Source organism: Bubalus kerabau, chromosome 13 (genome assembly GCF_029407905.1).
Source record: "Bubalus kerabau isolate K-KA32 ecotype Philippines breed swamp buffalo chromosome 13, PCC_UOA_SB_1v2, whole genome shotgun sequence".
Classification (NCBI taxonomy): domain Eukaryota; kingdom Metazoa; phylum Chordata; class Mammalia; order Artiodactyla; family Bovidae; genus Bubalus; species Bubalus kerabau.
Window position 1 is genome coordinate 30761634 of NC_073636.1, and position 26740 is coordinate 30788373.

Below are 26740 nucleotides of genomic sequence, written 5' to 3' on the forward strand. Positions count from 1 at the left end.
TTGCAGCATATATGCTTGAGGGTGTTAATTTGATAATGAACAAGGGCTCTTACAGCTTAAAATGTAATAAAGTCAAACAAATGGAAATGAACTTTTCTGTCCTAAAATAGGACTATGCTATGTAGGCATCTCCTTTTATAATGTTTCACTTGAGTTGGAATTTTTTAGGATATAGTTATTTTTCTTGTCAAGTGTTCTCATATTTGTATTATTTCCTAGTTTTAAGAGGAATTAACTTATCACAAAATGACTGTTTTACTAATTAGATCTGAAATTAGCCGTCTACCTTAGCATCTGATCCTAAGCATATGATTTTGTATCACACCGGACAGCACAGCACTACAGACAGACGTCTTTCTCAATTTTACGGCTCATAACTAATTTAAACCTAAGCCATCAACCTCTTTGCAATTTCCTAGTCTTTTATTTTCATATGACTTACTTATTCAAACCAGTTTGACAACTATTGCCTATGTAGTTCTAGTCTTCCATGTAGCCTAAACAAAAGGCTACACAGAAAGACTTCATTTGTCATTATAAGTTAGATAATATTAAGTGGAATCTGAACTGAGCCTTAGTCTCCTCATCTATAAACAGGAGGATAACTACATTTATCTCTTGCTGTCTCTTGGGGTTGTTGCAAAGATTAAGCAAGATTTTCAAAAACTGTGAAGCATAATACAAATGTAAGGTATTATCATAAATATTTTGAACTTAAAAATACATTATGTACTCAAAGTACCAAGAAATTGACTTTATCACATAAGGTTACAAATTGGAGATTTTAAAAATTGATTTTTTTAGGTCAAATGCGATGTAGGTAGGTTTGAGAAAGTAAAATCTATGTTGGAAATAAAAGGTTTCCAACAACAACAAAGATCTTTGAAATTATATGATCCATAGTACTGACCTACCTTCACATCACACTTTTGGATTTTCACCCAAATGGTTTTAACTCCTGATTACATTTTTAAACTTACATTTTTACTGACCCCTCAATTTTTCAAAAGTTATTTAGAATCATTTTTTTTTAATCATATAGTAAACACTGTCCTACACAGAAAGTGCAAAACTCTAATTTCAAACAACGACAGCTCCAAACACTCCACCTCCACCCTAAACACACTCAACTGCAATAAACAGCAAAACTGGGTTTCTCTTCTGGCTAATCTTTAGGTGAAACAATGAAGTAATTTAAAGCTCGAAGGAACTGGGTAAAAAAAAGGAAAAGATGGGTTCTCAGAGTTGATAATGTACAACAGGGTTGGCTTGTTTTTCAAATGCAGATTTGGAACACAGCCACACCCATCTTATCAAGGGCTGCTTCTGCTGCAATGCCAGACAATAAAGTCACTGGCCCTTTAAAGAAAATATTTGCCAAACACTGGCTAGACAATCAATACTGAAAAGAAAACAAAGTCTCAACCAGTCAAAATGTTTTCCTTTGTAATAAGATTAATATTTACTTTTGTCAGATCATGAGGACTCTTATTCTGGTTCTGCTGGGTTGAGGTCAACCTGACCACTTCCAACCATCTCCACTACCACTCTCCCGGGCTAAGTCACCGTCTTTTACCCGCTGGATTACTGTAATTCTCTCTCATTTGGTCTTGTTGTCTCACTCTAGGACTACAGTCCGTCCTCAAATTTAGTAGTCAGGTCAGTCCTTTAAAAATTGTCATGTCGTGTCTCTCCTTTGTTCCAAACCTCCCAATGCCCTGTCATCTCATTTAGAATAAAAACCAAAGTCCTTACAATGGCCTATAAAATCTTAGTGATCTGGGCCAAACTGTTTCTTATATTATCTTTATTGGTCCCCTCTTCCCTCATTCTGTCTCCAGCCAAACTAACCTCCTTCCCATTCCTTAACCAGATGTATTCTGCATTAAGTCTTTTATGATGGCTATCCTTGCTGCCTGGAATACTCCTCAGATACCTGCGTGACTAATGCAGTTACTTCAAGAGTCTGTTCAAATCTCATCTTAAAATGAGGCCTTTCCAGGCAACTTCATCCTATAATTCCTATTTCTTTTCCCTCTAGTATATATACTGTGCCATATTTGTTATTTGTCTTCCCTTGTGCCCTATCAAGTAAGCCTGGAACACTTCAGTTTGAGAGAAAGGAAGGAAGAATAAATGATATTTACAAATAATGAAGTAGAAAAAAATTTTTTTTTTTCCTTTAAAAAGCATTAGCGACAATTGAGCAGGAGGGAAGCAAGCAGGAGTAGGGAGTAAATGTCCAAGATAAACAACAAAACAACTTCAAATCTTTAAATTATGTGACTTATTGGCTTTAAAATAAAAACTGCAAAAAAAAACAAAAAAACTCACACCAAAACCCCACTTTTCTTTTTAAAAAAAGTATTCGCAAAAGAGAGTTATCTTAAACTGCCAAATGAATTTTAAAAGAACACACACACACACACACAAAAACCTATGTGCTACTCCTGCACTTACATGCTTTAACATATTATCTAAAGCTGCCAAATCAATTAAAGGGGGGAGGGGGAAACTCCTAAAGCTGTTTAAATATCAAAGGAATTTAACAGGACCAATCAGTATAGTTTCATAAATGGAATATTCCTAGACATAGTTCTATAAATATTTACACCAAAGACCTTACATCTATAACTTGCTTCCAAAAGATAATGAGGTAACAGTTGTCAATTCAAAGCACAGCTACAGATGATGAAATAAAGCCAAAGCTGATGTCACATTACGAATGCAGTAAGTCAAGTGCAGCAAAGCCGTGTCTTGTGTCAAATCATTGCCACAGCAACCTTCAGCAATTTCTGTCTCCTCGGAGAAAGAATAAATGAATACAAAGTCAACAGAGCAAAACCACTAACAACATCTCTCTGATTCAGAAGTGATAACTTAAAAATACATATTCGGTTGCCTTAAAGCCATGATCAGTTTAAGACCTTGAAGAATCAGCCACAATATAGCTGCCCTCTGTAAAGAACAAAAAGTAAAGAACCTTTTATTTTCAAATGATATTGATTGAACACATCTTGTTAAGGAACTTCCCTCTGACTACAAGATGGTGGAGCATTCTAATGTGTCATAGTGATCTAATTAACAATCATTTCTTGCAACTGTCAGGGGCATGGCTAGAGAGTGATCTTTGGCTTGATCTATCCTACAATTAAGCACTTTCTAAATTAAGCTATCATTTTCTGAGTGTTTATATCAGATACTGTGTTAAGTACTTGCCTTTAATCCTCACAACAAACCTGTAAGATTGGCACTAGTATTATCTGTTCTCCACAGAGAAGGAAACCGAGGCTTAAGTTAAAAAACTTGAACCTAGAACCAAAGAATTTCAATTCCAAAGACTGCTCCTGCTCCTAACCATTATTAGAACTGCCTCTCTGAATTCTCCTTGTATCTGCAACACAGTACTAAAATAAATGAGGCCAAATATCACCCTATTCTGTGCTATATTACTGCTTAATTAACAAAAAGTAAAACCTTTCCCAATCTTACAATCTTGCGTACTTTAGGGCTATTCGTTACTAGAATAAATAAGACAAATAGGAAAATAAGTTTTAAAACAGAACTTGCAAATGTAAATGCCCATGATTTCTGAAAAAAATTGGCTAAGTGACAAAATTAGATGTGTAAAAAGAGCCAAACTAATTACATGTCTGGTTAAAAACAGAAAGGAAAACAAGACAGAGCTGTGACTTGTAATTCACTCCCAGTTCTTATCAATTCGTGCAACTTTGGCCTGGTCATTTAGCCTTCAGGACTCATTTTTCTCATTTTCAAATAAAAAGTAATGGACTAAATAACCTAACTAGCTGTTACACATTATGATTCTGTTTTTACCAGGTCTTAGAAGTATCTGAGGGAAGAAGAGATTATTTAAACCCTAAATGTTTGTTATTAAGTAAACATTATGAAGTAAAGACATAGATCTACTATGCTAAACTTACCCCAGATCCTTTGAGGATCAGTATTTTCTAAATAAATGTTTTCATAACAAAATATTTTAATAGGAGTACTAAAAAGCTACTATTCCATTGGCTTGTGATGTTTTACATACATACATTACTCACCCTTCTGACTTCAAAGACTATGCTGTTAATTTCACTTAACCTCACTAGTCTTTCTTATCACCTTAACCAATGTGTCCGTTTCGTTTTAATATTAAAAGGCAGGAGATAGGGATGATTTCTAGCATGAAGTGCCCAACGCAGAGCCTGGGACAGCTCTGGAATTAAATATGTATGTATGTATGTGTGTGTGTGTGTGTGTGTGTGTGTGTGTGTGTGTGTTTTCTATTTCACAATTATTCGTAGTATTAACAAAACTTATATAATTCAAAATCCTGTCTGAATAATCAGATCGGCGCAAGAAGTTCTATGAGCCACGGAACAGATACTAAATCACCTCAAAATCAGGCATATTGGGGTGTAGAAAACATTTTGCAGCAGCGTTTTATTTTTGCACCGAGTACCACGCCTAACCGCCTAATTAAAATACAAACTGCACAATCGTTTCGTGGAATTAGCCACAATGAGTTTCACGTGGACTTCCCTTCTCTCCAAAATTAGACCAAACACCAAGATGAAGCCTCGTTAGGGGGTAAAGACCCAGGAGGCCAGAGCAAGTCTTGAGAAATGGATACCAAGGCACAGGGCACACCTTCAGTGTCACACCCTGCAGCCCGACTGCCGCCCCCTTCTCCTTTCCAGCCCAAGAGGCAGCCCAGGGAGCGGCAGGGGCACTTCGGGTCTTTAGCTGCCAGCTGGAACCATTCTCCTACTCAACCTCTACCCACTGGAAGGGCAGGGCGTTTCTAGAAAGTCCAGTGTCAGTGCAGAGCAGGGGAATTGGGACAGAGTGCAGGGCACGGGAGGGGATTGGCGCGAGAGGCGTCACGGCTCGACTCTCTCGGGGCAAAAGGAAGCGGGGGCTGGAAGCCAGAGTCCAGCCGGGGTACCTTGCGTCCAGCGGCAGAAGATGGTGTCAGAGAGACCGGGGCTGCTGTTGGTGCCCCACACCAGCTCCATCAGCTCTTTAGTCAGTTCGGACATGATGGGATGCCGGCGAGCTGGTCTTGGCTTTCAGGACTCCTGCCCCGGCACATGGGGAAGGGGCGGCTTCCGAGACCAGAGTGGCGGGAGGGCGGCGGTAAACAAGCTTGAAGGTCAGACGGGAGGGAGGCAAAAGGAGAGAGACCTACTTGCAGAGACCCCGCCTGTCAAGCCCGGTCGGAACGGCAGCAAGGAGTTTCCCGTACCGGAAGTACCGGAGCCACTTCCGGCTTCTCTTTCACTGCGGCCCCCACGGCCGGAGGGGCAGGCGGCGCCTCCCCGGAAGCGGAAGTGGGGGTGGGGCGGGAAGAGCTGCTGGGGACTCTAAAGGCTACTGGCCTTTCTGAACTCAGTGCAAGGGGGCTGTTGTGCGGTGGCTGCTTTTGTGTTGGCAGGAGCATCGCGTCCCGTGGCGTTGGCATATTTCTACTATTGTAGAATACCTCCTCCGCACTGCTTTGGGCTTAGCCGGAGGACCCCAGGCTCAAGCCCTGGGACTCAGAACATAACCTGTACCTTAAAATTTGTAATATTAATTATGCCAAACTACTGCTTTAAGAGTATGGTTGAGTCTCCTTGAGGAAACATTCATGTCTGTGTGGAGAGCTGCCCATAAATTGAAGGCTCTCAATCTCTTGCTAAGTCACATCAAGTTAAACCAACTATCAACATAACTGAAGAATGTGGCTGAATGAATGTTAGAAATGCCTGACCCAAGCATAACTCAGAATTACAAAGCTCTTTAGGAAAGCAGATTCAAAGCTGCCCGTTTGTAAATGGTAGAGCAATTTTACCTGCAATTTTGAAGACTGTAGGGTGTATGGGCAACACGTAAGCTTAAAGACCAGGTTTCAATCATTGACAAGCATTCAGTTAAATTTAGTGGTTTCCCTGAGTTGGTGATGGATAGGGAATCTTGCTGCAGTCCATGGGGATCCCAAAGAGTTGGACACGACTGAGCGACTGAACTGAATTGAACTGAAAATTTTCTATTTGTGACACTTACAAAGAAGAAAACTTATTCTGGCTGAATTTGGAATTTCAAACAGAAAGGCAAAAATCTGATGGGCTCCTTCCAGGCAGCAAATAACAGAGTTTGCTAATTTATACTCTATTTTTGACTTAAGCAACCTTTGTTGTTGTTAAAAGGAATTGCTCAAAGTACCTGAACCCTATCCATAGCCTTCTTCCCAATCTTTATTCCTTGTGAAGTATCCTTTATCCTGTTTTTCAAACCAAATCTTATTCATTCTTCAAGATGTATGTTGACTTAAAAAATACAGCCTAAAATTCAAAGTTTTTTTTTTTTTCCAAAGTTTTTTTTTTTTTTTTTTTTAATTCAGTGACTATTTTTAGGACTTTAAGCCCAGGAGACAGCATCTCTAGTAACCCTGAGACAACTGCTCTGAGGAGGCGAGGGGAGGAGACAGGTTAATAGAAGTTTTGCAACAAAGGGCAGGTAGTCTGAACATCAAAAGATTATTGTTAATTAAAGGAAGCCATATATTCCACAATCCAATATTCTTGGGCTTCACTGGTGGCTCAGATGGTAAAGGATACACGTTCAATGCAGGAGACTTGGGTTCGATCCCTGGGTGGGGAAGATTCCCCTGGCGGAGGGCATCTCGACCCACTTCAGTATTCTTGCCTGGAGAATTCCCCTGGACAGAGGAACCTGGCAGGCTAAAGAGCTGGACACAACTGAGCAACTAAGCACAGCACAGATATCCCAAGTTAAAGAATTTAGTGCTTTTCTAAGTATGGGAAGATGCAAGAGTCTGGGATCACTGAAATGATTTCTTTCCATGTATCTCAGCTATCCTGGGCCAGTAGCCTGTGTTTTTTCATATCCTGAGCTCCGCTGGGGCTCACCTTAGGGAGTAGCTACAGTCCTGGTGGCTGCTAGTCCACAGGTACCCTTCTTCCTGAGTGCCCTTAGGGCTCAGAAATTCACATTGGAGTGCTGTAATCACTGATGACTGTGATATCCCTGTTTACTGATATGGCAGGAAATACTCCATTTCTTGGTGCTTACCTGGTGGCTCAGGTGGTAAAAAAATCTGCCTGCAATGCAGGATCCAGGTTTGGGCTGATCCCTTGGCAAAGGGAATGGCTACCCACTCCAGTATTCTTGCCTGGAGAATTCCATGGACACAGGAGCCTGGTGGGTTACAGTCCATGGGGTCACAAAGAGTTGGACACAATTGAACAACTAACACTTCCACTTTTCACTCTACTTCTCACATAGTAGAAATGGTACTTTGTAATAAAGCCTTCTCCAGTTGTTAAAATATAAAAGAAAATTTTTAGCTTCTGAAATTTCGTGAAAGTGAAGTTGCTCAGTCTTGTCCGACTCTTTGTGACCCTATGGACTATAGCCTACCAGCCTCCTCCATCCATGGGATTTTCCAGGCAAGAATACTGCTGTGGGTTGCCATTTTGTAACTTGCTTATGACAATTACTGTCATTTGTAATTTGCAAATAATTATTTACTCTTCTCCTGTGGAAGATGTTTAAGGAAGAGGAGGACCTGTCTTATTCGTAGTAACTAATAGAGAGCCTTGAATATAGCTGGATCTCAGTATTAGAATGAAACTTGCCTTAATGGAGCTTGAGAATTCACTTATGGAACTTAAGAATTCAAGAAGTGAGGAAATGAGGAGAAGTACCAGTGACTGGTCCAAGTAAATGTCTATTATTTGCACAGGTGATTTATAATTTGCACAATTATTTCACTTCCTAAAAGACATAGAAGGGCCAATGTTCATAGATCCTGTAAGTGGCAGAACTCTAATGTCAACTACAAATTGGCACTTGCCATGGGAGCTTGCCATCTACCTTTAATCTACAAGGATTAAATCATGTGCTGCTGCAGCTGCTGATTTTTAACACCCCCTGAAAGGTCTTCAGGGTGAAGAACAGAAATGTAGCATTCTGTGCTCTGGAAAAAATGGGCAGAACAGGTCTTCAGATAGTTAAATATTTTGAGGAGCTGATTTTATGAGCCCAATTCTAATATCTTGTCATAGCTATAAAAGCACTAAAATCCTTCATGGTGACAACTGCTTGTTGTGACTAGCAGAAACCTTCCAAAAATATGTGCTTGATTGCATGTACACCCCCTTCACCAAAATCACATATATACTGACCTTCACCATTACCTCTTTAGAGCAGTTTCTCAGAGCTATCTGAAATGCTGTCTCAGGCTATAGTCCTCATTTTGCCCCAAATAAAACTTAACTCACAACTCTCACACTGCATTTTTTTAAAGTCAGCAATAAGTTCAGAGGTGTTTGCCACGTTTTTCTCTTTTCATTATTATAGAGACATAGTTATAGATATAATTGTCCATGAATAGAAAGAAATACTTTCAAAAAAAATTTTAATGAAATATTTCTTGATCCATGATTTTTCTTAGTTTTCAGCTGTGATGAAACTGGCAAAATCTTGGGTAGATGTTAATATGCATGATCTTTCTACCTTTAGGTTATGTTCTCTATTTGCAACATGCTTTAAATTTTTAAATTAGCTGGACATATTTTTAACAAGGAATATTTGATTGTTAAATTATTTATGTTGCTTAATTATTCATTACTTGCTACATTTGAATTGTGAAGTTACTTATACTACATTAGAAATGCAAATTAATGTTCATTGAACATTTTTTTAGTTAGTAATTATTTAGAAAAATAACAATAATTGTAACAGTCAGGTTTGTTGCATATATTTCTGGTACAGGAGGATAATGCCTTTTTCGTTTTTATAATGACTTGAAAATTATGTAATTTTTCTTTGGCATATTTATCTTGCTCCATATTTACCATACTATTTTTTTCCTTAGGACCATCTATGTGTCTTAGTCTAAGTAGCTAACTTATGTCCGACTCTTGTGACCCCATTGACTGTAGCCCTCCAGGCTTCTCTGTTCATTGGATTCTCCAGGCAAAAATATTGGAGTGGGTTGCCATTTTCTTCTCCAGATTGCCATTTCCCAACCCAGGGAATCAAACCCAGGTCTCCTGCATTGGAGACAGATTCTTTACCACTGAGCTACAAGGAAAGCCCAGGACCATCTATAGTTTTTATTAAATTGATGTGTGTCATTAAGATGAACATATACATGGATGCCTAGTGGCTCAGTCATGTCAGACTCTTTGAGACGCCATGGACAGTAGTCCACTAGGCTCCTCTGTCCCTGGAATTTGCCAGGCAAGAACAGTGGAGCAGGTTGACATATAGGTTGCATAAATGATTTTTAATCCTAAAAGAGAGTCTAAAAATATCAGAAACTTCCTGTTAACATGTTAAATTTTATTTGTAGTATTCCTCTTTCAAATTCAAGTCAGGGCACCTCTATAAAACTGGGTTTAGATTACCAGAATCGTCAATTCTCTTTAGCCAAATTCACTATTTCAAAGAAACAGAATTACTTATTATCAAATGCTAACTCCATGCTGAATTATTCTGTTGTCTTTTCCCAAATTTCCCTGTCAAAAAAGAGCAAAACAGCTTCATGATCATGTTCCTAGCAACTACCATGAAAGGACTCTTCTCCAACTAGAAGCCCTCAGATTCTAATTTAGTATATTTGCACCACTTGTTTAAGAGAAATCAATCTTTCAGAAATCGACTCTACAATAAGTTCTAAGCAGGTTACTAAAACAACCCTCTCTGTATTTATTAATAAAAACTATTTCATGTATATGCCCCTTGGCTTCCAATAACAGTGTAAATCTGTCGAGCACATGAAATTCTTTTCTTTGCCTCAAACTACACATCTCAGTTCCTTATAAATCCACCACTGTCATGCTCAGGTATGACATAAAATGTCATTTCCTACAAACACGTGGTGGAAAAGGGGTTCTGTCATTAAATGCTGAATTAAATAAAGTCAAGCAAGAGATGCTCAAAATTCTCCACGCGAGGCTTCAACAGTACGTGACCAAGAACTTCCAGATGTTCAAGCTAGATTTAGAAAAGGTAGAGGAACCAGAGGTCAAATTGCCAACATCCATTGGATCATTGAAAAAGCAAGAGAGTTCCAGAAAAACATCTACTTCTGCTTTATTGACTATGCCAAAACCTTTAACTGTGTGGATCACAAAAAACTGGAAAATTCTTCAAGGGATGGGAATACCAGACCACTTAACCTGCCTCCTGAGAAATCTGTATGCAGGTCAAGAAGCAACAGTTTCAAAGAACTGGACATGGAACAACAGACTGGTTCCAAATTGGGAAAGGAGTGCATCAAAGCTGTATATTGTCACCCTGCTTATTTAAATTATATGCAGAGTACATCATGAAAAATGCCAGGCTGGATGAAGCACAAGTTGAAATCAAGATTGCTGGGAGAAATATCAATAACCTCAGATATGCAGATGACACCACCCTTATGGCAGAAGGCGAAATGGAGCTGAGGAGCCTCTTGATGAAAGTGAAAGAGGAGAGTGAAAAAGCTGCCTTAAAACTCAACATTCAAAAAATGAAGATCATGGCATCTGGTTCCATCACTTCATGGCAAATAGATAGGGAAACAAAGGAAACAGTGACAGACGGTATTTTCTTGGGCTCCAAAATCACTGCAGATGGTGACTGAATCCATGAAATTAAAAGACACTTGCTCCTTGGAAGTTAAGTTATGACCAAACTAGACAGTATATTAAAAAGGAGAGACATTACTTTGCCAATAAAGGTCAATCTAGTCAAAGCGATGGTTTTTCCAGTAGTCATGTATGGATGTGAGAGTTGGACTACAAAGAAAGCTGAGCACTGAAGAACTGATGCTTTTGAACTGTGGTGTTGGAGAAGACTCTTGAGAGTCCCTTGGACTGCAAGGAGATCCAACCAGTCCATCCTAAAGGAAATTAGTTCTGAATATTCATTGAATGGACTGATGCTGAAGCTGATGCTTCAATACTTTGGCCACCTGATGCAAAAAAATGACTCACTTGAAAAGACCCTGATGCCGGGAAAGATTGAAGGAGGGAGAAGAAGGGGATGACAGAGGATGAGATGATTGGATGGCATCACCCACTTGATGGACATGAGGTTGAGTAAGCTCGGGAATTGGTGATAGGGAAACCTGGCGTGGTACAGCCCATGGGGTCGCAAAGAGTCAGACACAACTGAACGACTGAACTGAACTGAGCAAGAGATGGAATTATATTTGAATCATTTTGTTCACTGAGTTTCTCACGGTTTATTTCTATAGAAAACTGTTTTGAAATCATTGGCCACAGTATAATGGAATAGATTTTTTTAAACTTTTTTTCTTAGGTTATTTGGATGTAGACCATCTTTAAAGTCTTTACTGAATTTGTTACAGTATTGCTTCTGTTTTTTGTTTTTTGGCCACAAGGCATGTGAGATCTTAGCTTTCTGACTAGGGATTGAACACACATCCCATGTGTTGGAAGGGGAGGTCTTAACCACTGGACCACTAGGGAAGTCCCTAATGAAATAGATTTTTTATAGGAATTAGAAAAGCTGGATGTTAGTTTTTATTTGGGTACCGTGACCTTGGATGAATCACTTAACTGTGCTTTCTCTGTTTCTAGTAAGGACTAAATTTAAATCATCTCTTAATATCCCATTTACTTTAGATCATGCCCAGTTCTGATTTTAAAAACTGGCTGATTAGAAGTTAAGATGTGTAGAAGGCGTGAGAAGAAAAAGAATGCTGAGCAAGTATAAAGAGTAAACAGTTTAGCACTATTCTTCACTAGGACATAGAATTAAAGAGGTTGGTAATTTGCCACTTGTCATTTAGTTGTGCTAACATTTTAACTTAGATCAACTTCAAACTTGCATATTAATCCAGAACTAACTATATTAACTGAGTATATAAGATACACACTTGGATGTGTCACAAGTACTTCAAACTTAGTATGTGCCAAATCAAATATCTTGACCCAGAAAACCTCCCCTTTCATATTTCATTGTCAGTGAATGGTGCCATTCTGTATAAACATGCACATATTTAAATGTTCTCTATTTTTATATAATAAGTAAGTACTTTGAGACTCAGGTGCCACATACAGAAAATAAACTTACGAATAATTACATCATACAGGGATTATGGGATTTAAGAGTTCACAGAAAAAAATGCATAATGAAAAATGCTATTCTTATGTTAGCAATATTGATGGTTTGAACCAGGAACCTTGGGGAGAAAGGTGGAAGATGAGTTCTTGCTGCATTTGAGCTGGAGAAAACATCAGGGAAGTTTGAGCTGGACAGAATTTAGTATTTTGGCCACACCGTGTGGCATATTGGATCTTAATTCTCTGGCCAGGGATCAAACCTGCGTCCTCTGCATTAGAAGCAACCGTCTTAAACACTGGACCACCAGGGAAGTCCCCTGAACTGGATAGAATTTTGACTAGCAAAGACAGGGAGGATGTGCGTTTAGGCATGAAATATTGCAGCAGGAGCCTGGCATTAGTGTCGCTGGAGAGATGAGTGAACAATGCCAGATTAAGGAGGTGCCATAGACTGAATTGTGCCTCTTCCAAATTCATATGCTGAAGCCTTAGCCTCAATGTGACTTGCAAACTATGCCTTTAAGGAGGTAATTAAGCTTAAATGACATCATAAATATGGGATTCTAATCCAATAGAACTGGTGTGCTAATTAGAAAAGGAAGAGACACTGGATAGCTCCCTCTTTCTCTCTCTTCCCTCTCTCTTCTCACTCTCCCCCATCTTTATCTTTGGTTTTCTACTGTTCTACTGTGTTATATGGTGTGGGTCATTTCTATTTATCCTGCTTGCTATCTGTTGTACTTTTCAAATTGTAAATTTATGTCTTTTATCAACTTGGAAAATATTTCAGCCATTTAATTTTTAATATTTTTTTTCTGAGTCATTATTATCCATCTCTGGAAATCCTAATAGACATACATTGGGTTTAGTCACTCAGTCTCCCATGCTCAACTTGTCTTCCATACAGGCCATTTATTTTTCTCTACATAATATATATGTAAAATAAAGTCTTCATCTTTTAATCTCTGCTCACCCCTGTCTTTACTGCTTTTAGCAAATTTAATTGAAAATTTAAATCTCAATTGTTTCATTTTTATTTATACAAATCAAAATCTTTGATTGTTTTCCAGATTTTCCAGAAGTTTTACAATAGTATTTTCTAACTCATTTATTATGAAATGTTTTGTTAGTTCTATGATTTGGATTATAAACTTTTTTCCTGTTTTGGATGTATTGTACAGTTTGTGGGATCTCAGTTCCCCAACCAAGCACTGACCCTAGGTTACTGCACTGAAATCCCAGAATCCTAACCACTAGGCAACCAGGGGGACTCCCAAACTTGTTTTTAAATTAAGTTTGGTTTGTGGGAATCTCGTATGACTGTATTATCTAGATTGAGTATTTGTCCCTCAAAGAAATTTTGAATTTGCATATTGTGCTGCCATAGATCAATTTTATGTTGCTTTCTGAGAAGAAATTTTCCTGGACCACACAGAGAGTGAAAATGATAACTGCAGCCTATGTGAGGAAGATACATCATTACAAATTCTCAAATGTGGCTCTTTACTGATCCATCTAGATTCTATGTCAAGACAGAGACCCTTACTTGTCATTTTTTGAACAAATTTTCCACAAACTTTTGCACAGCAAAGGAAACCATAGCAAAATAAAAAGAAAACCGACAGAATGGGAGAAAATATTTGCAAATGATGCAAGTGACAAGGGCTTTATTTCCAAAATACATAAATGGCTCATACCACTCAACAACAGCAAAAAATAACCCAATCAAAAAATGGGCAGAAGACCTAAGTAGACTTTTCTCCAAAGAAGAAATACACATGGCCAAGAGACACATGAACATTGCTAGTTATTCAGTTCAGTTCAGTTGCTTAGTTGTGTCCAACTCTTTGCAACCCCATGAACCGCAGCATGCCAGGCCTCGCTGACCATCACCAACTCCCGGAGTTCACCCAAACCCATGTCCATCGAGTCGGTGATGCCATCCAACCATCTCATCCTCTGTCATCCCCTTCTCCTGCCACCCTCAATCTTTCCCAGCATCAGGGTCTTTTCAAATGAGTCAGCTCTCCGCATCAGGTGGCCAAAGTATTGGAGTTTCAGCTTCAACATCAGTCCCTCCAATGAACACCCAGGACTGATCTCCCTTAGGATGGACTGGTTGGATCTCCTTTCAGTCCAAGGGACTCTCAAGAATCTTCTCCAACACCACAGTTCAAAAGCATCAATTCTTCTGCGCTCGGCTTTCTTGATAGAAATAGAAATTAAAACTGCAGTGTGGGCCCACTTCACACTGGTCAGAATGGCCATCATTAAAAAGTCTACAAATAACAAACTCTGGTGGGGTGTGGTGAAAGGGAACCCTCCTACACTGTTGGTGGGAATATAAGTTGGTATGCTGCTGCTGCTAAGTCACTTCAGTCGTGTCCGACTCTGTGTGATCCCATAGATGGCAGCCCACCAGGCTCTGCCGTCCCTGGGATTCTCCAGGCAAGAACACTGGAGTGGGTTACCATTATAGCCACTCTGAAAAACAGTATGAAGTTTCCTCAGAAAACTGAAGCAGAATTATCATATGATCTACCAACCTTACTCCTGAACATATATCCAGACAAAATTATAATTCAAAAAGATACACGTACCATTATGTTCATAGCATCACTATTCACATTAGCCAAGACATATAACCAGTCCATTCTAGAGGAGATCAGCCCTGGGTGTTCTTTGGGAGGAATGATGCTGAAGCTGAAACTCCAATACTTTGGCCATCTCATGCGAAGAGTTGACTTACTGGAAAAGACCCTGATGCTGGGAGGGATTGGGGGCAGGAGGAGAAGGGGACGACAGAGGATGAGATGGCTGGATGGCATCACCGACTCTATGGACATGAGTTTGAGTGAACTCCGGGAGATGGTGATGGACAGGGAGGCCTGGCGTGCTGTGATTTATGGGGTCGCAGAGAGTCAGACACGACTGAGCGACTGAACTGAACTGATATACATTTATACTCAGTCATAAAAAAGAATATAATACTGTCATTACAGCAACATGGACGCAGCTAGAGATTATCATACTAAGTAAGTCAGAAAGAGAAAGACAAATACCATATGATGTCACTTATATTTGTAATCTAAAGTGAAGTCACTCAGTTGTGTCCGACTCTTTGCAACCCCGTGGACTGTAGCCCACCAGGCTCCTCCGTCCATGGGATTCTCCAGGCAAGAATACTGGAGTGGGTTGCCATTTCCTTCTCCAGGGCATCTTCCTGACTCAGGGATCGAACCCAGGTCTCCTGCATTGCAGGCAGACACTTTAACCTCTGAGCCACCAGGGAAGCCCTTGTAATCTAAAATATGACACAAGTGAACCTATCTATGAAACAAAAACAGAATTACAGACATAGAGAACAGACTGGTGATTGCCAAGAGGAAAGGGGTTGGGGGAAGGATGGAATGGGAGATGAGGGTTAGCAGATGTAAGCTTTTAAAATATAGAATGGATAAACAACAAGGTCCTACTGTATAGCATAAAGAACGATATTCCATATCCTATGATAAACCATAGTGGAAAAGAATACGTAAAAAAGAATGTGTGTATATACATAAAACTGAATTTGTCCAACTTTTTGAAAGCCCATGGACTGTAGCCTGCTAGGCTCCTCTGTCCATGGAAATCTCCAGGCAAGAATACTGGAGTGGGTAGCCATTCCCTTCTCCAGGGGATCTTCTCAACCCAGGGATTGAAACCAGTTTTCAGTCAGATTCTTTACCAGCTGAACCACCAGGGAAGCCCAAAACAGAACTTAACACCCATTGTAAATCAACTATATACTTCAATTAAAAATATTGAAAACTAATTGTAAGTATATACTTTCTTATGTTCAAGAAATGATTAGCCCTTAAAGGAATGCTGTGCCATTCCACAGAACGCCAGAAAGTCAAAGAACAATTGATGTAAGCCAGTCAATTACCACCTAACCATCTCACCGATAGATTTCACCTAATCAGTAGTCAATGATGTGTATATCCATACCTTGATTTGTAATTCCAATAAATATTTGATATTGTATCTGTAATCTTAGGATTTCAATTCTGCAATTCCATCAACAGGTGGTGCCATTGTATTATAGTTTGAATTTTGTAAACCAAAAACCTTTTTGGAGTAGTTGTACCCATAAGCATCTTCCTTTTTCCAAAGGCTTTGGTCATTACTTTTGTACCTTAGGAAACTTGATTTTATGATTTTGTTTAAAACATGTATATTGTTGAAATTTATGTCCTGGAATAAACTTGGCTGGATTCTTCTACTTCATATAATATGTCTAGAAATTTCAGGATATAATGTGTGCCATTTTGTTGACAAAGCAATGAGTAACCAAAAATAATAACTATGTATTCTGATATCTACACGACCAATGTATGCTTTATAATTTCAGATTATCACAAGTTCTCATTTCATAAAGAAAATTACAGGCCAATATCCCCGATGAATATAGATGCAAAAACACTCCAAAACAGAATTCAGAAGCACATGAAAAGCATCATTCACCACGATCAAGTGAGATTTATTCTTGGGATGCAAGGATGGTTCAACATACAGAAATCAATGTGATCAACCATATTACTAGAATAAAAAATTTATATGTTCTCATAAACACAAAAAAAGCATGTGGCAAAAAACACTGATTCATGATAAAGGTTTGTAAATTAGGTATAGAAGGAACATATTTCAACATAATAAAGGCCATATATGACAAGGCAACAGAAGATTTTATAATTTTTAAAATATTCCTTTGCAACCCACTCCGGTGTTCTTATCTGGAGAATTCCATGGACAGAAGAGCCTGGTGGGTTACAGTCCATGGGGTCTCAAAGAGTAGGACATGACTGAGTAACTAACTAACAACACTTGCATTTGTAACAGAACACCTCTGCATGTTTTATTTTTTGTACTGAGAAAAGCAAGACAACACTCAATGTCTATTTGTGTAAGGGTTATTTTTTTAAAGATGCTGTTAAATATTACACTGGTCACACCTCTGTCAAGAGATCTCTTTATGGTTCAGTATTCCCAGAAATAACACCGCTGGGCGATCTCTCCACGTTGCAGCAAGCTGTGCAGGGTCAGCCTGGAATGGAATGGGTGAACCCCATTCGCACCGGCATTAAGAAAGTGCGTGGAGGACAACTGGCTTTGCCCTTTCCGAGTTCTGCCTTTGGTTCACTGTGTAAACTGGCAAAGCTATTTCCCTCGAGAGTGCTTGTCAAAGTCACAGCATGATCACGGAAGGTGGTAAGAAGAAGTTGTGACTCACCAAAAGAACTTACTTTGAGGTTTCTTGAAATTCTCCTCAGTGATTTCAGGAACCCATAGCTTGTCTAAGCTAATTAGTCCTGCATTGTTGGTGTGGATGATCTGAGAAAAAGAAATTGAAAATAATACAGTTCTTTAGAAATACTAAAAATGTATACACACACACAAATCTAAAAATGTACACAACACAAATGTCAAGAAATGAAACAAACCTACTTAAAATCATTTGCATCAATTTGATGAGCAGATCAGCAGATGGAAAACTCAGCTCAGGGTAGACAAAATACAATTTATTTGGCAGCAGAAATCCAAGTTAGGGGCTACATGTTAAATGATACAATTATCAACATACTGGATACATTTTATTTTATTATAAACTAAGAAATGTTAACATAATTCTCCTTCAGTATAAGTTTTAATATATAATTCTCATTTATTAGCACATCTCTATGGTTCAAAGGCACATTTTCAAATTTATTATCAGATTTACTCATTGATTCTTATGATACAACTCTGTAACAATAGTCATTTCATAATCAAGATTAGTTTTCAAAAATTACACTGAAATAAGTATTGGAGCCCACAGTAAGCCAGATCCTTTTAAGTTATGTGTTCTTTTCATTACACAATGAGGAGTGAAAAGAGTAAATTTTAACAACTGAAGTTGCTCTGTAGTACAGTAAGTGATTAAGTTTAGAGGAAAAAGATATAGAATAATCCAAATGTTATTTTTACTAAATTGTGATAAGAAATGATATGTATCTCATCCTCTCCATGAATTATCCTAACATACTGAAATTCTGTCTTTACTAGGGTTTAAAATGGGCAGGGAGGATCTCTTTGATTTTCAGATCTGAGCTTTTTCTGGTTGAAGTGGAAAGTGAAGAGTGGGGAATATTTTTCTTGGCACAAAAATAGAGTGAGGGCATTTCCCAGACATATTGTGTTAATATTCAATTCCTCTCTGCCATTATGCTTTTTCAAAGTTTGGTTGTAGGTCCTTATCCATTCTGTGAAAAATCATAAGATTTTACATTTGCACTTTTTCCTTTATGTCCAGAAAGTAAATTCATGATTTTTCAACAAGGGTGAACTTTTTATCTTCTTTGAGATTTTGTTTTCCTTGATAGTAGAAAGTATCCTTTATATTTATTGAAAATTTTTCTGCTCAATTTTTTACAGAGAAATTTTATACAAAGTGACTATCTATTGCATATAACATGTATTATACATAACAATAAGTTTATACAAGTTAAGACACTGCAGAAAATCAAGAATATTTTGTTGTTAAAAGCTGCAGAAAATAGTTGAAGCTACAAGGATGACAAGATGCTTCTAGGGGAACATACTTTTGGAAGTGAATTTCAAGACACTGTTTGCATCCTTCATAGTATAAAGAAAAAATCCCCTTGATCCAGAAAAGATTATAAGGATAGAAAATATGAAATAAAGTGTTAATAGGTAAGGAAGAAAATAGAAATGACTGTTACAAAAGGGATATATAGGGATTTCCCTGGCTGTCCAGTGACTAAGATTCCTTGCTCCCAATATAGGGGGCTGGAGTTCAATTCCTGGTCAGGGAACTAAGATACTGCATGCTGCCTGGTGCTACCAAAAACGACAACAACAACAAAGTGAATATACCTGGGAGAAAGAGTGTGAAAAACACCAAAAACACAGAAGAAGAAAGATTTGGAATGGAGGTGATAAAGAGCATAATTAGTGATGCAGGTAATCAGTTTGGCACTAAAGTACACAAATTTGGATAACTCTTCCAGAATGCATATGAAAGATTAAAGCCATGCATAAAGTTATGATAGAATAAATTACACAGAGGATGGAGACTCAAAATAAAGAGAGTTGGATGGAATTAACTCTCTGAGGGGAAGGACATTGTTTCTGCTTCGTTCATCGAATCTGGGCGACTGCCTGGGTCATAGTAGGCATTCATTATATATTTACAGAAAAAAATAATTAATTGGTTACTGCATCAGTTAAGATGCTTTTAGGTTTATGTTTTAGGAAACTCAACTGAAAGGGACTTAGACATTAATAAAAATGGTCCACATAATTAATAGTCCAAAAGTAGGATAAAGGTCAAGATTGGTTAATCAGTGGTTCAACAATATCATCAAGGACCAATATTCTTACAATTCCTCAGTATACACTTTACTTTATTGTAGGTTCCACTTGGAGTTTTGGGATAATGGCTACTTCCTCATTCATGTTCAGTGGAATAAAGAGAACATTTCTTCAACTTTTGCTCAAGTGTTCTTCCTCAGCTTCACTAATTTAGTTAATAAATCCAGCTCTGTTGCCAGGGGATCGCTATGCTGTTGATTGGCTTAAGCTTAAAGTTAGAAACCAGTGCATAAGAAGAGTGATGTGTTGCAATGATTAGTTAATACCAACCAGAGACCATTCCTGGAACTTAGGCTAATTTACTCCATCCTATTGCTGCTACTTAGTAACAGAAGGATAAAACTGGACAGTGAGGGTTTCAACACACATTCTTTACAAAATTTATAAAGAAGACATTTGAGGCAAATAATGCAGCAGATACAATATTAAAAAGTCTTTTGCTGAAGAAAGATTCATGTATACATATTAGAAAGGCAGTGCTGGGGCTGCCATACAAAATACCGCAGACTGTGTGGCTTAAACAAAAAAACTGTGTTTTCTAGTACAGTTCTGGAGGCTAAAGGCCCAAGCCAGTGTGATAGCAGAGTTGGTTTCCGGTGAGACCTGTCTTCCCAGCCTGTACATGAGCACCTTCTCACTGTGTTCTCATATGATCATTCCTCTGTGCAGTTTAGTTCAGTTCACTCAGTCATGTCCTACTCTCTGCAACCCCGTGAGTTGCAACACGCCAGGCCTCCCTGACCATCACCAGCTCCCAGAGTTCACTCAAACTCACGTCCATCGAGTCGGTGATGCCATCCAGCCATCTCATCTTCTCTCGTCCCCTTCTCCTCCTGCCCTCAATCTTTCCTAGCTTCAGGGTCTTTTCAAATGAGTCAGCTCTTCGCATCAGGTGGCCAAAGTATTGGAGTTTCAGCTTCAACATCAGTCCTTCCAATGAACACCCAGGACTGATGCCTTTAGGATGGACTGGTTGGATCTCCTTGCAGTCCAAGAGACTCTCAAGAGTCTTCTCCAACACCGCAGTTCAAATGCATCAATTCTTCTGTGCTCAGCTTTCTTCACAGTCCAACTCTCACATCCATACATGACTGGATGGTAAAACACTGGTAAAACCATAGCCTTAACTAGATGGACCTTTGTTGACAAAGTAATGTCTCTGCTTTTTAATATGCTGTCTAGGTTGGTCGTAACTTTCCTTCCAAGGAGTAAGCGTATTTTAATTTCATGGCTGCAGTCACCATCTGCAGTGATTTTGGAGCCCAGAAAAATAAAGTCAGCCACTGTTTCCACTGTTTCCCCATCTATTTGCCATGAAGTGATGGGACCAGATGCCATGATCTTAGTTTTCTGAATGTTGAGCTTTAAGCCAACTTTTCACTCTCCTCTTTCACTTTCACCAAGAGGCTCTTTAGTCCTTCACTTTCTGCCATAAGGGTGGTGTCATCTGCATATCTGAGGTTATTGATATTTCTCCCAGTAATCTTGATTCCAGCTTGTGCTTCCTCCAGCCCAGCATTTCTCATGATGCACTTTGCATATAAGTTAAATAAGCAGGGTGACAATATACAGCCTTGACATACTCCTTTTCCTATTTGGAACCAGTCTGTTGTTCCATGTCCAGTTGCTTCCTGACCTGCATATAGGTTTCTCAGGAGGCAGGTCAGGTGGTCTGGTATTCCCATCTCTTTCAGAATTTTCCACAGTTGATTGTGATCCACACAGTCAAAGGCTTTGGCATAGTCAATAAAGCAGAAATAGATGTTTTTCTGGAACTCTCTTGCTTTTTCGATGATCCAGCGGATGTTGGCAATTTGATCTCTGGTTCCTCTGCCTTTTCCTCTGTGCACAGGCATGAAAAAAGAGAGAGAGGGAGAGAGGGAGGGAGAGATAGAGAGATCTCTTCTTTTAAGGACACCAGACTTACTAGATCAGGGTCCCACCTCATGATGTCCTGTAACATTGTGGTGGTGGTTTAGTCCCCAGGTCATGTCTTTTGATCACATGGGCTATAGCCTGCCAGGCTCCTCTGTCCATGGGATTTTCCAGGCAAGAATACTGGAGTGGGTTTCCATTTCCTTCTCCAGGAGATCTTCCCAACCCAGGGATCGAACCCTTGTCTCCTACATTGCAAGCGGATTCTTTACCAACAGAGCTACCAGAGAAGCCTCAAGGCCCCATCTCTGTGACATTTCAGGTCCCTGGGCATCAGTGTGAACTTGGACACTGTGTTTAACAGAATTCAAGAAATGCTGAAAACTTCCCTTCTCCAGTGCACAGTTACCTGAGTAAAAACCTGTAGGTCCTGTTGGGAATGCACTAAGGGAATCATGACTGTGTGTACATCTGATACATTCTTGCAAGGTCTTTTTTCCCTGGAGACCCTATCTCAGGTCAATAAATTCCATGCCTAAAACCTGGATTAGGTCTGGAAGCTGGCTTAGGGATCATCTTTTATTTAAATTGGGGCAACTGTCTTCATTCACCATCCTTTATTTTGTTTTTGCAAATTGGGAGGTACCTTTGTTGGCTGCCCATCCATTTTGCCCCTAGGGGATGCCATGTTCTTTAAACCATCTCCAACCTTGCTATCCACTACAATTGCATCTACTTAGCTTCCTATGATTATGTGCATTCACCTCAGTTCTAAAATCTAGAGGGAACTGTTATCCCCACAGTGATCAGGAGCCCTGGTCTTTAATGAACACTTCTGCTGTCATCCTAAAACACAGGAGATCTAACACTGAAGTTCTTAATGATGCTGGTGATCTCTCAACAGTGCATTTCTTATGGCCTGGAAATGGTATCTCTCACAGGATTTCCCATGGAACATAATCATTTGACAGATTTTCTGGTCTAGCAGGCACACCTCTCTTAGCCTTTGGATCCCTTTTGCTACCATCATCCATAGCAACTCTGGAATTTCAAACTCCTTTTGTGTGGACCCATTGCTTTTTCCATGCTTCTAGGAGTAAACTGTACCACCCTCTTGGAGTCTTTGCCAGGATATTAAATCTTGCATCTTTGGATTGTGTATTCAACCTTATGGGGCTTCCCAGGTGGCTCAGTGGTAAAGAATCTGCCTGCCATGTAGGAGATACAGGTCAGTCTCTGAGTCTGGAAGACCCCCTGGAGAAGCAAATGGCAGCCTGCTCCAATATTCTTGACTGGGAAACCCCATGGATAGAGGGGCCTGGTGGGCTAGAGTCCATGGGGTTGCAAAGAGTCTGAGACAACTCAGCAACTAAACAACAATAACAAATTCAACCTTACACACTTGCCTCCTTCATCAAAATCTCTCAGAATCTAATCCTGTGCAAATTTGCCTGGTTCTTTCTAGTATAAATGAGCTGTATCTTGCAGCTCATTTGAAGCACAGGTCTTTTCTTCCTGATTGCCTTATACTGTGACTTTCCCTACTTATGGGCCTGGTCACCTGGTGAGGAGATGGGGCAGATTTTGGGAAGGCACCAAAAAACTTAGTAACTAAGGAAAAAATAAAATCACCCTCATGAACAAATACCCTATTGCTCTAGAGATTAAATGGCTACATCTTGAAATAAGATACTGTCTCTTTTCCTACTCATAATTTAAAATCTTTATAGATATTTTGATAAATTATCACACACAGTTTTGGATCTTTTGTCAACATGTCTCAAAAGTCTCACAAAAAGTACCTGCCCTTTGATCCAGCATGTACATTACTGCGTTTCTGTAAATTCATCCTAAGGCAATTATCAAATAAATGTGCAAAACTATATGTCTAAGGATTTTCTTTTGAGGGTAAAAATTATACAAAAATAGTTATTGGTTAAATAAATTATGGAACTATAACATAAAACTATGCAGTAATGAATGTTGATGAGGTAAAACCATATTTATTAATATAAATATACTCTTTGTATTACTTAAAAAGAACAAGTAGGTTATTAAATGTGTATGTACAAGTACCTGCATGTGTTTGCAAAGGAAAAAAAAACAATCTGAGCTATAGCCAAAGCAAAAGAAAGGGAATTTATTATAAAAATAAAGAGATGTCTCAAAGATTCCAAAGCTACATTTTTAGGAGAAACTTCTTAGGAGAAGACTAAACCACATATTAAAAACTTACAAGCATTCTTCATCTTTCATCTCTGTTTTGCTATTTGTATTTGCTTATTCTATGATCCATGTGATGAATTTGTCTATCCTAAAACTCAGTTTCATATATTATAGTCCAGCTATACCTAGAAACTGCCTGACATTCTGCAAATCTGAGCTCCAAATTCCTGGAGAGACTCTGGGCTAAGAATACATGAATATATGATGTCTATCCTTAGTGTATTAACTGTGGACAGAGGAATAAAATTGTGTCAGACAAATGTGACTTCCAGGAACCCACTAGGTTTAGAAAGTTGATGTCATCATTTGAAAAAGTGGAATGATTATGGCTGGGCAGAAAACCCACAGCTATCATAAAATATGTAGATGTATTATTCATATAAAGCTGAATCACCTATTGGTCTTCATTCAAATAAATGACAGTATAAAATTCTCCAAAAATTTGAGAATACATTTTAAAGTTTATAGTGGTATACTCAGCACACATTTCTTAAAGTTCCCTCTGATACCTGCAGCCCACATCTGATACTATTAATAAAAACTTTATTCTTTCTCTTTACTGATTACATAAATACTCTCTCATTATAATCTTTTCTCTCTTCTTTTCATATCCTAGATCTATTTCATTCTCTTCCAATGTTTTTTTCTATGTAAATCATTCAAATCAATCTTGCTTCCTTTTTTTAAAAAACAAACAAACAACTGTGTTAAGAACACAACACAAGATCTACTCTCAATGGCATTGAAACATGTAAAATATCACATATGAAACGAGTCTCCAGTCCAGGTTCGATGCACAATACTGGATGCTTGGGGCTAGTGCACTGGGACGACCCAGAGGGATGGTATGGGGAGGGAGGAGGGAGGAGGGTTCAGGATGGGGAACACATGTATACCTGTGGCGGATTCATTTTGATATTTGGCAAAACTAATACAATTATGTAAAGTTTAAAAACAAAATAAAATTTAAAAAAAAGAAGAAAAAAAACCCAAACATTTGGCGCACAATATATAATTTTTAACTACAGGCACAGTGTTGTACAGCAGAGCTCTAGAACTTATTTATCTTGTGTAACTGAAATTTAATACTCATTAAACAGCAACCCTTTATTGTTCTTTCCCTGCACACCCTGGCAAACACCATTCTACTCTCTGTTACTGAGTTTGACTGTTTTAGATACTTCATATAAGTGGACTCATGCAGTATTTCTTCTCCTGTGAGTGGCTAATACATGGATATATCTACGGTTGTGGATTGAAACACTTAATGTTGTTAAACTATCCATGCAGCCCAGAGAGATCTACAGATGCAATTCAATCACTATCAAAATTTCAATGGCATTTTTTTACAGGAAAAAAAAAAACCACCCCTAAAATTATATGGAACTGCAAAAGACAGTGAAAAGCCAAAGCAATCTTGAAAAAGAAGAACAAAGCTGGACAGATCACATTTCCTGATTTCAAAATACCTTAAAAACTATAGTAATTAAAACAGTATGATACTAGTATAAAAATAGACTTATCAACCAGTAGCAGAGAATGCATATACAGTCAACTGATTTTCTACTGGGTGCCAAAAATACAGTTGGAAAAGGATAGTCTCTAAAACAAATAATGTTGGAGAAACTGAATATCTACAAGCCAAAGAATGAAGTTGGGCCCTTACCTTACACTATATACAAAAATAACTCAAAATGGATTCAAGATTAAATTAAGATATGAATCTGTAAAATTCCTAGGAAAAAAATAGGGGAAAAGCTTCATGATAGTGGTCTAAGGTAATGAAGTTTTGAATATGATAAAAGCACAAGCAACAAAAGGAAAAATAGGTAAGTGATATGACAGTCTTCGAAGAAGGCAATGGCACCCCACTCCAGTACTATTGCCTGGAAAATCCCATGGACGGAGGAGGCTGGTAGGCTGCAGTCCATGGGGTCGCTGAGGGTAGGACACGACTGAGCGACTTCCCTTTCACTTTTCACTTTCATGCATTGGAGAAGGAAATGGCAACCCACTCCAGTGTTCTTGCCTGGAGATACCCAGGGACGGGGGAGCCTGGTGGGCTGCTGTCTATGGGGTCGCACAGAGTCAGACATGACTGAAGCGACTTAGCAGCAGCAGTATGACAATCTTGCTTTCTTTGTGCCTCCCTGTCTCCTACAACTGCACTCTGCACCAAGGAACTCCTCTGGCACAGTTTAATTTTGAGTGAGAACAGAACTACTGATATCTTATTTTTGCCCTGCCCAATATGTATGGGGGGGAAATAGAAAGATATAAAGCATTAATACTGTTTATCACCAGAAGGTGAAATTATGGATAATTAAAAAATGCATTTTATTTTTCTTATCTGTTTTTCTACTTTCTTAAAATGATAAATATGCATTAGTTGTAAAATAATTTAAAATCCATTTATGGAAAATAAATGTGCAAATGATTCTAATTAATATTGTTAACATATTTTAATTTCATCTCTATTTTATCTCAAGCAGATCAAAGCCTTCAAATCAAACACCTAGCAAAACACTACTTATAATAGTGGTTTTAAATAATTTATTTTAAAAATGAACAAGTAAATACACAAATGCATAAAATAAAACTTAATCCTGTAGTTTACGTGGCAGCCAAAAGAGAAATACCTATAAAAATCACATAACCAGGGCTAATATTGCTTTAAGTCACAAAAAGACCTAGTGTAATCAGTAAATAAAATTGATTTCTACCAAGAAGCAACTTCATCATTTTGCAAAACGTTGTCAAAAATTAATATCCTATACTCAGCTGGAGTTGGATAAGAGTTTAACAAAATCCATCACTAGAAATTATATAATGTATCAAGTTAGAAGCTATCCCCTTACTGTGGAGTTTTTTTGTTGTATCTTGTTAAAAAGTTGAATTTCGGGCTTCCCCGGTGGCTCTGTAGTTAAGAATCTGCCTGCCAATGCAGAGGACATGGGTTCAATGCCTGGCCTGGGAAGATCCCATATGCTGCAGGGCAACTAAGCCTGTGTGCCACAATTACTGAAGCCCGCACTCCCTAGAGCCCATACTCTGCAATAAAAGAGCTACACGATGAGTAAGTTCTGGGGATCTAAAGTACAGCATGGTGATCATAGTTAATAATATTTCTTTGT

The 26740-nt window shown here is 38.5% G+C and overlaps 1 protein-coding gene across 2 annotated transcripts in view; it reads right to left on the minus strand.

Annotated features, from left to right (window-relative positions):
- The window catches only part of MINDY3 (MINDY lysine 48 deubiquitinase 3), an 83713-nt gene extending 78383 nt beyond the window's left edge, over nt 1–5330 (minus strand). Inside the window, exon 1 of one of the 2 annotated variants that reach the window (XM_055543894.1) lies at nt 5198–5330. Coding sequence is in view for 1 of the 2 variants with exons in the window: in XM_055543892.1 (XP_055399867.1) it covers nt 4955–5048 (94 nt within the window). In the remaining variant the exon portion in view is untranslated. Of the gene's footprint in view, nt 1–4954 lie in introns of both variants that reach the window. The other variant, XM_055543892.1, reaches the window with a different exon arrangement.
- Nucleotides 5331–26740: the final 21410 nt, after the last annotated feature.